We start from the raw sequence: 15,632 nt of genomic DNA, 5'->3' as shown, positions 1-15,632 counted from the left end.
CTAGTGTAGGAAGAGGCACCAAGAAGAGGTGCCAATAGCCTAGTCTTAAAGATTAAAAGAAGACAGTTTTATTTATTACCTGGAAAAATATATGCATTGTTTCCTTGGCCTGGTTTGAAGGTTCTTCCATCTTTCAGAGTCACCAGCTCGAAGGGACTGCCACTGGCAAACAAGCAACGGCCCTGTTAAACAGAGGAGTAATCACAGTCAGGCAGCTTCTGAAAAGCCAACAGTATGGAGCAATGCAGTCATTATGAAATACAGGGACACCAGAGTCCTACAGCTCCCAGTCAGCTCTAGGACTAAGTCAGGAAGGTACTCGAGCACACAGCCAAATGCAAAAAGGCAAACAGCCCTACTGAACGCAACTGGAGTCAAGCACATACTTAAATCCCTTGCTGACTCCATTTCTACAATCCCAGAATGACAACAACCAAACCCACCCTTTCCACAGGGCCTGGAACAGACACGAGAATCAGTAAGCATCTGCATGTTTCTGCAGCTGCAGAAAATGCAATGTTTCTATAGCAAACATCTGGAAAGCCAAAGAGGCAAGCATACGCATTGAATTGTGCAGCTTTCTAAGGAATGGAAGCAATCTATTTGTTTTATCATTCATTGTTCTTTAAGACAGCAATGACTTAGAGGAACTACTCACATACAGAATAAAGTACTTGTGTGTTAACCATTATTATAACCATTACGATGTATCAGGAACCACGGCCACAAGCCAGGACCCACCGTCAGGACTGTACAAAGACAGCTAATAATGGCCACTTCCAAAAGAAGACTGAAATAGAAGTCCAGTAACAAAAGGGCACTTGTTTACTGATGGGTGGGAGGGTGAAGGGAGGAACTGCTGTATCATAGTTTTATTGCTGAGAGCTCCAAGAGGAGTAAATAATGCAGTTTGCTTACCCTTCCTTTGAAAAGGATTTTAATCTGCACGAAATATTAAAACAAATACAGACTTTGGAGTGTGAAATATACCCTCCAGATAAATGACCCTTTCCTCAAGCAGTAAAACCCCTGTAGAGCAAAAAATCTTGACTTTCTTTTGAGTAACAGGTTTAAAACATGATTTTAAAATATTTAAGGCTCCCCAGGACCACTACATTGGAGAACAAATTACCAAAGAAGCTAAAGATTCAGGAACTATGTTTGAATGTTAGGGCATACCCACGACAATAGCCTTTTTGTGCATGGAGCAAAACATATGGATGCATTTGAGGACAGGACCAAAACACAATGAAAATAAAACACAACAAAAGCCCCCACAATACACAGTGACAGAGGGCACTAATGTGCTTTTACAGGTGCCATCTAGTGGAAAAAGAATAAAGAATAAAAGGTTAGCAATGACACCTTCATTTCTTTACTGACTTGCTAGTTTAGCCTAAGTTTTCACACCAACCAGGATTAGGCTATTCTGGAGGCCAGGAGACACATGGGGCTAACAGCTCTAACCCCTAATTGCCTGACAAACTTTGTTAGTTAAACAACCAAGTAAGTAAAGTCAGGGAGGATTTTCTAGGTAATTACTGTATCTTGAAGGGAAAATCATTACACATTTTGAAGGGCAAACTATGGGTAAACTGAGTACATTTCAGAAAACTAAAGAGCATTATGAAAACAAACATCAGATATGAAGAAAAGTCTAAAGAGCCAGAAACATTACAAAATTTATTAATAAGGACTGGAATAAAATTACACCCATTCATTTACTGACCAGTAGTATTTATTTGGACATGTGGACAAATAAAAAGGCATATGGATCCAATACCAGAAAAACCCAAAAATCCTCTCTCCATTTGGCACAAACTTTTAAAATAGCACTACGCTCATACAGCTGCTTCAGTGAAGACACATTACCACACCTGAATGTAACCAGCACTGTCTTGCTTCTGCATCTGATAGCAACAACTACCCTGAGGTCCAACTCCTTGGGACTCAACACACAGCCATGGGGAACAAGCGAGCCTCTTCCCTTAAAACATCTATTGCTCTGCTGATATTCTATAAAAAGTGCAAGCAAAAACTAGGCTGATTCTCCCTCTAATAGTGCTTCTGGCCTCCTTCAGCCATCAGAGATGCCAGTAGTTTTTACATTTATTTATGCCAGCTAAAGGCTTCGTTGTATAACTAACTCTTGTTTACTTGCTATCCAAGATATTGGAATTTAATTCTCTATACTGAAACACCACCCAACTCACTATTCTGGCTAATGCAAGATACCCGAGAGATATTAAACCATCTTCATTTAAAAGCGTTCTCATTTACTATTAAAAGCTAAAGTCTAGATTTTGCTCAGAGGCTGTAATTCCTGCCTAGGGCTCACTCTGGTCCTGCAAATCTCTGTAGCAAGAGTTCCCTCCAAGCTGATGGGCCTAGTAACATGGAGGAGAATCTCGGTGCCAACTGGAGACGATGCAGTTCTACCCTTCCCTGTGTGAAGGTAACACCAGTGAGGTTGTAATGCTGGAAACTGAGCCACACTAACAGTGGAAGGAAGGAGTTATTGTTCTGCATCAAGAAACAAGGAAAGATCTCCACCCACGCATTTTCACATATGAGTCACTTGATTTGGGACTGTATTTAAAAAAAAAAAAGAAAAGAAAAGAAAAAGAAGTCTTTTCGAGAACCCCACCCCTGAAGTCTACAGGCAGGCCCTGTGGACTGAGGAGAGATCACAGCAAGCTGGAGTCTACCATGTAAAGGGAAGGCATTACCAGCCAGTTCAAAGTGTTAAAGCCAGCACTGTGTCTGCCTGATGCTCCCTTGCCCTCACCTCCTTTCCCTCAGGCTCTCTTCAAAGATGATTAGTTTTATATAAAAAGTCGTGCAGAAGGATAAAAGACTTGCTTCATTAAAGGCAAAACCAAGGTCTGGATACACTGGTGATAGTGTTGTTAAAAAAACCACCCCAAAACCCCAACCTCCAACCGCCTGCAAGCACCCCACAGTGTTATGGCTTTGAGGTAACGGTGCAGAATGAGGTGTGTTTAGTCTTCGCTCACTCATTTCAACGTTTGGTGGTGCCAGCGTATGAAACACAGACGTTGTGAGAGCAGAACGTGAGGATAGAGGGCCACCACCAACTCCTGCACTGGAAGCACAAGTCTTCATGGGTCACTGTTAGTGATACAAGTTCTGACCTGCAGACACTAGGAAATGACTGAGCACAAAGCAGAATTTCTGGACTGATGAAGGGATGTTACCTGCTTTAAGGACTTCACTCAGCCATTACATTTTAAAGGTTGCACCTAGTCTCTATTACGATGTTAACATAAGATGTTTCTTTAAAACCCCAAATAATTAAAAAGCGTGGTGAGAAACCGTTAATTGATCAAAGCTCTGAAACAGTACGTAGTGGTCATTCTTTTAAAAAGTCTAACAAGATTTAGGCTATTTTAAGCTTTGCAGAACGTCATTATTTAAAAATCAAGAATTCTTTTCAATTCACCGCCATTTACTTTTGCCAGAAGACAAGAAAGATCTGTATTATTATGTCAGTAAGTCCAAGAAATAATAAAATAATTTGAGTTCTTGCATTCTCACACTCAGTAAGCAGCAATATCACTAAGTGCCAATAGGTCAACATTTCTAAACGTTATATACCTCTGTTAACGTATATGCTTCCTCTGCTGTGCATTCAGCTTTCGCTGTAGGGTTACTTAGTGCAAATATTATGGGTCGCTCATTGATAGAGGCCATTGCTTTGATCACATCCTGAGAGAAAAGCCGCCCAGCTCCTGCAACTCCTGAAGTAAATGGAAACACATAAAAATAGAATCAATACTTGACTGCCTCAGGGCAGATGACTGTAGATTAAGTTCACATCACCCCTGAAGTCTCCCACTCAGAGCAAAGAATCACAGGCTTTTCTAGCAGCAGGAGATGGAAACCAGGCACTGCTCTGTTAGTGGCTGCTTAAAATTCTCACTTTCACAGGAACATCTAATTAATGTGTTCCAAAAGCCTATTTGACATGACTTTTTGTACTGATCTGTGTAAAGAACACTTATCGCTGCCCTCGATAAGCAAGTGGGAACTCCAGGTTCTTCACAGATGATTCATCCTAGCTGGGTGTTAACTGCACATTCCCTTGATATAGGTATTTCTGACCACACCCAAACACATAGGTACCAATACATAAAAAATGGTGTACATTTGTATGCTGGCTACAAACTTCGGGGTAGCTACTCAGCCAAAAAACTTTTCTTTTCCAAATAAATCATGTGCAAAGGAAATTGCAGAGTTGTACCAGGAAATACCTGTAATCCCATCTGGTCTCTGCAGACAGCCACAGTTATAAATCAATACCTACACATATCAGGGACCTAACAGGTATTGGTGATCTGCAGTATGAAACAGCTCCTTCATACCATGCTGGTGGCAGATTCTGGCCAGAGAAGCTGACTGGGGGAAGGAAGGTCAGAAAAAAAACCCCCAACAAACAAAAACTGCTGAAGTTAGGGAACTCCTGTAAAGCAGAACATGCAGTGTTTGTGACTGCTCTCTCCCTTGCTGCTGGTGTAGGGAATGTGTGATATTTTTGTGTTATAATAAGGTTATATTTTTGTCTTCCTCACTCTTAGTGCCCTTCCTTACAGTGTCAGTTCATTGTGGCCACGCAGACCCTGAGAATGTGCTCAGAGTTTTTTAAGAAAGGTCCAACACCAGCTGGACAAGGACTAGAGGAAGCAGTTAAAAAGGATACAAGATGCAGAAGCAGCACCGCAGCTGCAATGAAGGATGCACTGAGAGCTAACCTGCAGCTCAGTATATTTTCAAGCAGCAAACTGACCTCACATTTTCATCTTCTTTATACCAGCAGAAACACAGATCACTGTCACCAACCTCCTTGGAGCCACGTTAGCAAATTATATGCACCAAATAACCGAATGATGGAAACACAGAAACAAAAATAACCTTACTTACCAATGATAGCTGAAGGCCGAAGTACATTCACTGCCTCTACAAACGTCTTTGGTATCTGCTCTGGAGCCTGATGCGTAAATGGTTCTTGATTGGCATCTACCTTTTGTTCTCGGCCCTACAGATAAAAAGTTGATTCTTTCTGTGAGAAGGACACATTGAGCACTGGCCATCTGTATAGTGGTATTTCAAGGCATGGTGCACCCCTACCTGAACCAGTAAACCGTATTTGTCAAACATCCATATTCTGCTACAGGCTTCCTCAGCAGAAACACCACTTTCCATCATAGCCATAACAATGAGGTTTGCAATTCCCAGGGCGGCCTTGTGGATAAAAGGACTTTGATTTTTAACAAGTCACAAAAGAGGTCTGTCATCACAAACACCACCCTGTTCAAGATCCCCACAAAAATCATTCAGTAAGTAAGCTCAGAAACACAAGCAATGTTTGCCTAGATGGGGGCAGACTCCTGGGATCAAGAGTGTCAGATCTTCAAGCAAAAGAGAGAGGCAGCTCTTCTGGGTACTGTGCCCCCCTGCCTGTACCAGTTCAGCAGCCACAATAAAGCAGCCCAACCAGACAGTAAGAACAAGTTAGTGCTGCAGCCCTCCTGCCAAGAAACCACGGTGTAGCATTTTGTGCCCAAGTGCTTTCAGAACCTCTCTGCCTCTGCTGCCTGTGATAAAGGCCTTGCAGACAAAGGGCAGAAAGTAGATGCTGGCAGTGCTTCCCTCCATGTCCCTTCTCTTGGCTCACGGCACATGCTGCTAGGTCTGGCAGGAGAAATAAGGTAGAGGGAAGTGCAAAGCAGGGCTCAGTGCTCAGGCAACAACACAACATTGGCCAATTACTGCAATCAGGACCTTCCCCAGCTGGAGAAATTTTCAGCTAATTAAGTTATTTTGTCATCACCATAGAAGCAATTTTGCTGATATACCAAGAAGCACGGTGCTGGTCCTGACACTGCTGCCCCAGTAACTAAGTAGTGTCTGCTGCAAAGAGCCACTGATTTAACTTGCTAAGAAAACCACTGTGTACTTCTCTCCAACGCTATAAAAATTAACAAGATGTTCTTACCCTCCTTCTTACTAAATCATAATTTTATGGTAAATTCCCCTTCCACTACAGACAAGTCCCTGATGTTTTTTTCAAGTCCATGTAAGAAAGTGAAAAACTTGCATCCTTGCAAATGTTAAACACCTTTCAAACGGTCATCTTTAAGCAGGTAGTCCCTTCTGTTAATGTGTTTCAGCTGGCCTTATATAAAAAGTTCTGCAATGGAATTCAGACAATGTGAATCTCCATGAGTCCTACAGAACCAGAAAATACAGAGTTCAGTCTCTTGTTGCTCTAGAGCCCTTAAGAGAACTCACCTCTCCTGCTCCAAGGAACAGCACCTTCTGCTCTGCAAGTGGTTTATCAGTGGCTTTCTGTGCAGCCAGCAGTCCTGCCAAGGCCACTGAAGCCGTCCCTGCAAAAGCAGTACAAGTCTAAGGTGAGCTGAACAGATCTACATGGCAGACTATGGTTTTAGGCAAAGTTTCTGTATATACATTAAGGAAAATAAACAAAGGGTATACCTTGAATATCGTCATTGAAGGTACAATATTTCTCTCTGTATTTTCTTAAAAAGCGAAAAGCATTGTGGTTTCCAAAGTCTTCAAATTGGATAAGTGTGTTCTGGCCATACCTACAGAACATGGCAAATATTCCTATCACTAGACACATAAAAGAAATACAATGCTTTTAAAACAAATCCTGCATGTAATCAATTATCTTTGGAAAGAAGATGTCTTCAGGCCTTTCACTGCTTAAAATAGTTCCATCTCTGTTCTGTGCATATTTAACAGATAAGTACAAGCAGCATGTTCCAGGTCACAGAGAAAATCACTACAGAACCAGCAATACAGCTGCGTTTCTTGACTTCTAGTCCTATCCTTATTACTTAAATGACTGTTTCAAGGACAGTGTGTAACAGCAGGTTTTTTGCCAGCAGTTTTGGCCATACTTCTGTGCAGCATATTCAGTGTCATACCTGTCTGTAATGGCTTCCATAAATTCATCAATTAGGTCATCATAGACCTGTGAGCGATCCCTTTTTTGGTATAGGCCCATATAAAATGGATCTTTTAAGAGTGTCTGAAAAAGAATAAATCAAAGACAGCAGCAGGATGAATCACTTCCTCAATATACACTTTCCAGAGTTCACAGTAACACATTTCACACCAAAGATAACCACATTTATATAGCCACTGTAACTGCCTCCAGTGTATATCTACATTCAGTAATTTCAGCTGGCACTTGAGACTGGTGATGGCTGCTTTTAAAATGGAACAAATCAATATCGTGAACAATAAACTGCTTTAATAAATCTGATTCACATTTCCAGCTTCCTAAAAGTCAGGTCAACCTGACTGTCTATTTTACAGTGTTCCAGCATTCAAATGACTTCCAAATGTACCATTTCACTGACAAATAAACTCATGTTTTTCAATCGCTGATATGTAACTGTATAGTGAAATCATTTACCCTTACATAAAAATACTCGGTTTTATCTTAAATAAAAGTGCTCAAATAAAAATCTTCCCTTATAGTACACTAAATACTCTTAAATAAATACTTTTCATAGGGATAACTTATGGCAGGCAAAGTTCAAACTCACTGTATTATCAGTTCCAACGTCGATGCACACAGGCAAGCATTTATCTGGATGTATTCCTGCACAGGCTGTATACAAACACAGTTTTCCTACTGGAATTCCCATCCCATACACACCTAGGTCTCCAAGACCCAATATTCTTTCTCCATCAGTGACAACAACAGCCTGAAAACAAAAGGAGGTGAAATTATATATGATCACTGAAATTTATAAAGTTGAAAGCAATACCAGTTGGGTTTTTTTCCAGGCAAAAATTCAGGTTTGTTTGCACAACAAAACAAGGAAAAGATTACAAGGAATATTTTACTTGAAACAGTAACGCTTAATGTTAGAATCTGCTATGCTCCTTTTTCTTTGCTGAAACCCACTGCCCAAATCCTTGAAAGCTAAGTGGGAAGGATCCAAGCTGCCGTGTGGAACTGCAGCTTGTGACTTGGGTTTATGATTTCCACTTGTAAATCCAGACATCAAGAAGTTTGTATAAGTATCATTCACCTTATCTCCCCTTGTGGTTCTCAATCCGACTGGGTCATACGGGATTTAATGGCAACCTGGGCCTCCCAACTACCACTTCTGCGTCTTAATGAGAGGATAAGATCACCTCTCCTACTGCTATGTAACACAATAAGTAAGACCCAGAGGTGCATCCCCCAACACCTCCCCAAAAGGTGGAATAATGAAGTAAAATAAAAAGGTTGGCAAGTCTAGTTCTCATCGTCACTGTTTACTCAAACCATAAACCTCATATTTAGGATAAAACACCGCTCTTCAAGATACGCGTTATCTTCATTAGCTGTATTTTGCCATCATCATGAAACAGCCAAGGATGCATTATTTAGTATTTCCATTTCCACCAAATACTAACAAATCTTAAGAAGTTCAACTGAGATTAAATAACAACTAGAAAAAAAAATTATACAGTGGTAGTACCTTAACGTCGTTCTCTGGCCAGTTGTTCACAATTGACCTTATATGGCCTCTGTCTGAGATAGAAATAAATAATCCTCTGAAAGAAAAAAACAAAGCAGAAATATTTTATAGGTGGCAATTAGAAATTTCACCTTGCTTTGTAAAACTAAATGTCAAACAGTACAATTTTCTTAAAATTGAGTGTTGCAATCACTGACATAAATCACTCAATAGACAATTTCTAATACACAAGTTTATTCAGCTACTTTGACACTCTAATAACACAGGGAAAATACTTTTCATGATGCTACCTGGATTTTACACTACTACAGATATTCACCTTTAGTACTCCTCTAGGGCAAAACACCTCTGGTGTTAGCATCAGACATGACAGGATCTACGCTCCGCTGTAAGGAGAAGGGAACATGATCCTAAGCCTGGCTTTACCTTAGCGAATCTCCATTCATGACATTACAGAAAGTGAGGGGAGGGAAAAGAAAGGAAGAGAAAGACAGGGACTGAGCATACTGTCTCCTCCAAGACCAGGAGGAGAACAGCGCTTCCCACTGCAGAGTGCTGCTCCTCCATGGGAATATGGGAGGGGAGGCAAAGGAGCAGAAAGGAGCAGAGATGATAAGTGTCTGTATTTCTTCTGCTCGAGCAAGTCCTCTGTTGTTCCTCTGTTGGAGGAAAGGGGGCATGAAAGGCTCAGCAGACACGGTTAACAGATAAATTACCAATGCTTGGAAAGCGCTGGTTCTCAGAAAGAAAGGGGCACATCCTGAGTTCCAGTCCATGCTGCTGTTTCTCGTAAAGACAACTTTTAGAGGTCGACAGTTTTCAAACTGGTATATAACGCATACGCAGACGTGGAAGAGGAAAGGAAGTATGTGAGAACGAAGAGTACATCCTTCGCATCCCCTGACCCAGATTAGGAGCAAAACCGTGAGTTTCTTACTGTCTTCATCACAGCAGCCACACTACGCAGCTGAGTCCTCACGGCAGCGAAGGATTAGCTCTTCCTCCACACACCACTAAAGCCCTCAAGCAAGAGCGCTCTAGAAATACACTTTGAATTGCAGTGAGAGTACCATGGAAATGAGCCGAAATGACTGCCAGTCTGAACCGGTTTCCTCAACACAGAGCTAATAACCTGAATGGTTGTTTTGAAGTCACTGCTGAACCCAAACCAGATGCCAGCCAAGCATACTTACTGTGTCAGAATAACTGAAAGCTGACTCCTAGTAGCACAGCTTTAATACAGGGACTACCTGCACCCAACGGAGTCTGCTGAGCTACCATGAGTCAAGCCTCTCCCCTCCTGCTTTGCCAACATCTCTCTTCACACACTGCTCCTGCACCCGAGATGTCACGCTGCGCTGCTCTGCAGAGCATCGTGAGAATCTCTCCAGCACTGCGAGAGATTTTTTTTTTTTTTTTTTTGCCACCAGCAGGAACATGTTGGTCACGGCTTCGATTCTGCCAGAGCTGCCGTTAGCCCGAGCTTCCTCCAACAGTCTGCTGTACGGGCGTGTGTGCACTCGTGTTTCTTCCTCTGTGCGGGATGCGTGCAGGGTTGCGCAGGGGGATATAGCTAACGAATCTACCCGAAGTTACCCCTCTTGAACAGAGGGTGAGATCAGATGACGTCTGGAAATCCCTTTCAATCTACACTTTCTCCGAATGCTCTGTCCCGATACAGATCCTCAGACTCACAGACATGATTTTGAGAGCTGAGAAAGCCACAGCACTCTCCTCGGAATTAAAGAGCTGTATGGCATCTAGGAAGAGCTGGAAATGGGGCTGAAGCCCTGCACTTGTGCTATTTACGCAACACTTGACCAATTCTGTTTTCAGATGTTCTGTTTTCCAATGTAAACTGGGTCTTGAGATATTATTTAATGAACTTTTACTGCCCTGAATTGGCACAAGTCTCGTGTAGCTGAATCCAAGCAAAAATGAAATAAAACATTTCCAAACCTCAGGGAAGTATACAGAGAAAATGGTAATAAAGGTAGCAGCAACGTGTATCTATTCTTCTTACTTTGGTCTCCTGAAGATGTGTCCATACTGGGAGCAGGCAAGGCCTACTGTTGGTGTGTATACAATTGGCATTAACCGCTCAATATCATCTTGTAATACCCTATAGAATAATTTTTCATTTCTCTCTTGGATTCCCATTATGTAGATATACCTGAAATTAAGCAAAAGAAAAAAAAAAACATTTACTGTTTCACATTTATACTTATTTAAAACGTGACAAATGTCAAAGCAAAACCCAAGCTTGCTTCATATTATTTCTTCATGAAATTCTTGCTTCCATTCAAGTCGGGCTTTGAGCACTAAACAAAAGTTGGAAAAGAGAGAAGAGCAGTACTAAAAAGCTGAAATAAAAATACTGGATATTGCATACCACGCATGCTAACAAGTTAATGCACAAACATGCACTGCGACAAAAGATAACCCATGGATTTATTACAGGATGCAGCTGGGAGTCTCATTACTATTAAAAAAAAATTATTAATGAAAGAATTTTTCATCCAAGAAAAAGTAAGGTCCTGACCATAAGGTCTTGATAATCCTAACATTAACACAGTTGTAAAACAAATTAACTCCTAAGAAAAAAGTTCATTTTGAGGGACTTACATAGGTACGTAAATTAAACCTGCATTTTTGCAAATTTAACTACCAATCTACCGTGTATCAATTCATATTCAGTCTTGCTGACCCAACAACATAAAGATAATGAATTAGCGATCCGTCTTAGGCTACAGCAACCGGGCACTTTGCCAATACAGATGACATGACTGTTTCGATCAGCAAGTGACATGATGTGGATTTAAAAGTCATCTTTCGGTTTTCATGAGAACAAAAGAGTTTTGATGTGGTCCAGTAAGCCTCAAACCATTCCAGCACTCCTTTCGCCTTTAGGAGACTGCATATTTTTACATGCAGATATACATAGGCTTATATGGAAACAGTAACAGGATGCTAAAAACATGCCATTCTAAAAAAAACCAAATCAAAATCCTTCACGTTTTTTTCAACAAACCAGTGGGTTAAACAAAAAAAAAGATTGATATAAAAAAATTACACATTGAGACTCAAAATTCTAACCCTGTAATTCCTTTCTAGCAGTAACTACTGTATATAATAAAGAATGGTTTTCATACCTAATTATCAAACCCTCAATTTATTTTCATTCTCACATATTTTTCTAGCATGCATTAGCCGTCCCTTCCTCTGCCCCAACAGTTCTGTACTCTAACAGCCTGCCGCCTGCATCTTATGTATTACAGAAACACGCATTACGTATTACAGCACGGTGTGCAGCTTTGTAACTGGCCAATTTGCGCATGTTCTTTTTCACTACCTTGTGACCATGGAACATAAGAAAAAAACTCCCCAACCTCATTTAGCCACATGATGAATGCATGATGGATGGAAAGCAGTTTTCTGTGCAAAGTGAAAATAACCTCCAACAACTGAAAAACCCAGTGGAGGCATAGAAACCTTGTTTGGTTATCACCGTGCAATGTTTTACAGCAATTTCCATTGACTTGTGGGACAGAACAAGGCCAGAGGAGTACTTACTTTTCCAACGGGTCAGTCATTTTTGCCAAATTCTTATGGAAGCGTAAGGCTTGAATGTCTTGCGTCTCTATTTTAGGAGGTAGAAGTCCTTGCAGCCCAAGCATTTGTCTTTCATGCAGTGTAAAGGCCATACCCTGAAAACAAGAGAGGTGAGAAATAATTAGCAGTTCTTCCTCTAGCATTTCTATTTATGATGTATTTCTATCTGCCATTTCTGACTATCCACTGCATCCTTCTCTCATGGCAGGTGCCGCAGCAGGCAGGGTTTGGATATGTCTGCCTCTGCTGGGGTTCTCCTTGTCCTTTGTGGGTATTCCCTTCTGACCACAGCTTTTCCGCATCTCTGAGTCCTCACGCCCTTTGGCAGATTTCATTTTCCTCTGTGAAACTGGAGAACAACTAAGAGATCCCACTGCAGACAGTCTAAGGTTTAAAAGTAAAATAACAGCTGCTTCTTGAATTGTTTCATAGGAACGAAATGTTGACCAAGAACACGTGGGTCACCCGGTCTGGTCCCTACAATCACAGACAGTAACATTTAGTCTGCAGAGGTTTATCTGAACTGCTCCGTTTGCTGCTTTTTTCTACATACTTTCGGTAATCCAGCCAGATCCCAAAGCTACTGAATTGCCCTAATGCTTCTATCGAGATCACAATTCAACCCAAATCCTTCATTTTTAATTAGGGCTGGAACTAATCTATTTGTCTTCAACTGTAGCTGTCTACTACCAAAAAGCCTCATTTGTAACAAATTAAGTGTCAGAGGAGTTAAACTGCAAAAATAGCCCACCATTTCCATTCTTCTCTGTTTCAAGGTGAAGAGTTTAATTTATTGTTATTTGAATATTAATTTGAATTATTTAACAATAACATTCAATAAAACTGGCTTTTCACTTACTACCCAAAACAGCCAGTTGTGAGATACCTGCTAGCGGAGACCAACAGGCACCTTCACGGGGCAGTTAACTCCTAGGCGTAACTTTGCAAAATGTTAACTAATCCGAGCCCGGATTCACAGCCAACCTGTCTCAAAGCCGCTGACCCCATTTTTGACAACGACTGACCCCACCTTAAGTTTGCCACTTCCAAAAGAGCAATGATAAACTTTCCCTACTTCACTGTATCCAATCGGGTCAGCTCAGTGAATGATTACATGAGTATTTGGGAACGCAGGAGCTGAAAACCCAGGAAAGCCGTTGCTGTGCCAAGGCTGTGCATCAGTCTGTGGGCAAAAGCAGAATCGGAAAGGGAAAGCTCTGCTAGTTGTAACGTTTTGAAAGAGACAGGAACAAGAAAGATCAGTTCTGCTCATAAACAACACTTCCTTTGTTTACTAAAGCAGCTAGATTAAAAAACAAGAGCTCATTTTCTCAAATTTCCCCATGCTGGAAGCGGCTTCTTACTGCCAAGTTGAAAAAAAAAAAAAGGCTTTAAAAAAGCTTTCTAAAGTTTGTTTTATGCCTTGTAATTACATTCCAAATTCCTTCTGCAATCAGAAAAATCAAAAGAAAATAATTTTTTTCCCACTTGAGAATAAAAACCCCCATAAATTACTATTGAATATTTTCACCTCTGCTTATGTTTGAATAAACTTCCACAGGTATTTGTAGAAAGCATGCCCATTAACAAAAGATCTCCAGTTTAGAGGCTATCCTTAGTGTAATTCAGCATACGTGAATGATTCATAACCAATAAAACTACTCCTTAGGAAAAAGGATAATCAAAATGATTAATAATTTTTATAATTTTTCTCTTTGCTTATTTGAATCACATTGAATATCAATTGTTTTGAATATCAATTGTTTTGACTACACTGAGTTAAGCAGTCCACCTGCTTTTCCATACTAATTCTATACTATGTTCTGAAGTAATAAAATATTTTAAGAGTTAAAAGCAAGCCACTCCCAGAAAAAAAAGAACAAAACACTTCAGTGGTTTGCAAAAAACTCTTGAAAATATTTTTTGCAAAAAACTCTAAGTGTTTAACCTTAAAATAGATTGATGCTTCATATTTCTGACAACCTTCCATGTAGTAGATTTGACATTAAATACTGAACTCAATTTATATCCTTTTTCTACCATCTGAGAGTCATTTGCAAACCATTTTTTTCTTTCCTAATGCAATTGTTTTTCTCAAGTATTCTTCCAATATTGTCTGTAAATAAATTTCAGATGACAGCTTATTCCTGAACTTTTTACCCTGGCTGCTGGTCTTCTGCTGGGTGTAATAGTCACTTTGGCCATGTGACCGTTTCTTCTGAAAACTGATTTGAATAATCCAAATTTTTCACTGATAAAACAACCAGTAAGCAGCACTGGCATGAGAAAAAAACCCACAAGGAACACACATTGAATGCCACATTTTTTTTTTCCTATATTGCAAAGAATCTATTCCAGTTTCACTTCTGCATACTTCACAAGAAATATTCAAAGATTCTCTGGGAATGTAAATGCATCTTCCAAAGTTGCATGGAAGTGAACCATGCAAACACACATCTCAGCTATCTTCCTCTTTTCCTTAACCACCCCCTAATTTGTTACCATCAGCAGTTTATGCCTTTTTAAAATAACTCTTTCTCAAAACAAACTGTATTTGCAGTGCAAGTGATTTAGGGTACAAAGATGAGTACAGCTGGTAAACATCTGTAATACTTTGACTGTTACTTCGGGCACTACAAAACCAAAAGTGATGCCAAAAGATTTAACATATTAAGAAGAAGGAAAAAAAAATGCTTAGCCTCTTTTCAGAAGATATATAAACCCTGGTCAGGAAAGCCACTAATGTCACTAGTTCAAGGCATGTCAAAGGCCAGAATCCCTTCAGTGGTACTGTACTGGCTATATTGACATTTTACTCTAAACCAGCTGAAATATCTCACTAGCAAAACCTACATCCTCCCCATCAGAAACTCTCAAGTCCCTTAAAAATAAAGTCTACCTAATTTCTAATTTCCACTATTAGCATGACACTGGGACGTGGCTTTTCCTTAATTTCCCTGTACAGTGAAACCAGTGGCCTTAAACTACCTGGGTCATTAATAATATCAAATGAGCCCTGAGGTTAGTACTAAGCAGAACAGCTACCCATTTTTATTCAGTTTACTCATATTTTTTCCAGTCTATAGGCAACCTGGGTTTTCAGTGTATCTGCAGTTACAATAACATTAAACACAGTGAATTTTTAAGTGGCACTAAGTACTTCCAGCTGTTTATTTACGTGACAATTAGATCTTACCACATTAAAAGACACTGTAATTTCTGCCCAGGCCTAACTCAGGAACCTGAACGCCATCAGCCTGCATACAGAAATTTAATCCTCATTCCAACTAGAACAGAACAAGTTTAGTACAGAGCAGCACTGTAAAAAACCCAGAGCTCTTCCTCCACTTGCTGTATTCCCATTCATTATCTTTGTCCATGACCACCAGCTGCCTCTCATTTTGGATTTGGGATTGTGGCTTGCTCCCCATATAGCACCTCGCAGGACGGAGATTTTCCTTAAACTAGTGTGCCTAGGAGCTGCAGTATTAC

The 15,632-nt window shown here is 40.4% G+C and overlaps 1 protein-coding gene across 8 annotated transcripts in view; it reads right to left on the bottom strand.

Moving 5' to 3' along the window:
• ME2 (malic enzyme 2) overlaps positions 1-15,632 on the bottom strand; it is a 43,752-nt gene that overhangs the window by 3,562 nt on the left and 24,558 nt on the right. For all 8 annotated transcript variants that reach the window (XR_007504988.1, XM_049794269.1, XM_049794262.1 and 5 more), the window contains 11 exons: positions 12,102-12,235; positions 10,552-10,701; positions 8,529-8,604; positions 7,602-7,763; positions 6,975-7,078; positions 6,520-6,629; positions 6,313-6,410; positions 5,149-5,262; positions 4,942-5,056; positions 3,619-3,761; positions 80-182 (listed from right to left, as the gene is read on the bottom strand). Coding sequence is in view for 7 of the 8 variants with exons in the window: in XM_049794269.1 (XP_049650226.1) it covers positions 80-182; positions 3,619-3,761; positions 4,942-5,056; positions 5,149-5,262; positions 6,313-6,410; positions 6,520-6,629; positions 6,975-7,078; positions 7,602-7,763; positions 8,529-8,604; positions 10,552-10,701; positions 12,102-12,235 (1,309 nt within the window). In the remaining variant the exon portion in view is untranslated. The remainder of the gene's footprint in view (positions 1-79; positions 183-3,618; positions 3,762-4,941; positions 5,057-5,148; positions 5,263-6,312; positions 6,411-6,519; positions 6,630-6,974; positions 7,079-7,601; positions 7,764-8,528; positions 8,605-10,551; positions 10,702-12,101; positions 12,236-15,632) is intronic.

The sequence above is a fragment of the Accipiter gentilis genome, chromosome Z (genome assembly GCF_929443795.1).
Source record: "Accipiter gentilis chromosome Z, bAccGen1.1, whole genome shotgun sequence".
In the NCBI taxonomy this organism is placed as follows: Eukaryota; Metazoa; Chordata; class Aves; order Accipitriformes; family Accipitridae; genus Astur; species Astur gentilis.
Note: the sequence above shows the minus strand (reverse complement) of the source record. Positions and strands in the feature narration are given on the sequence as shown.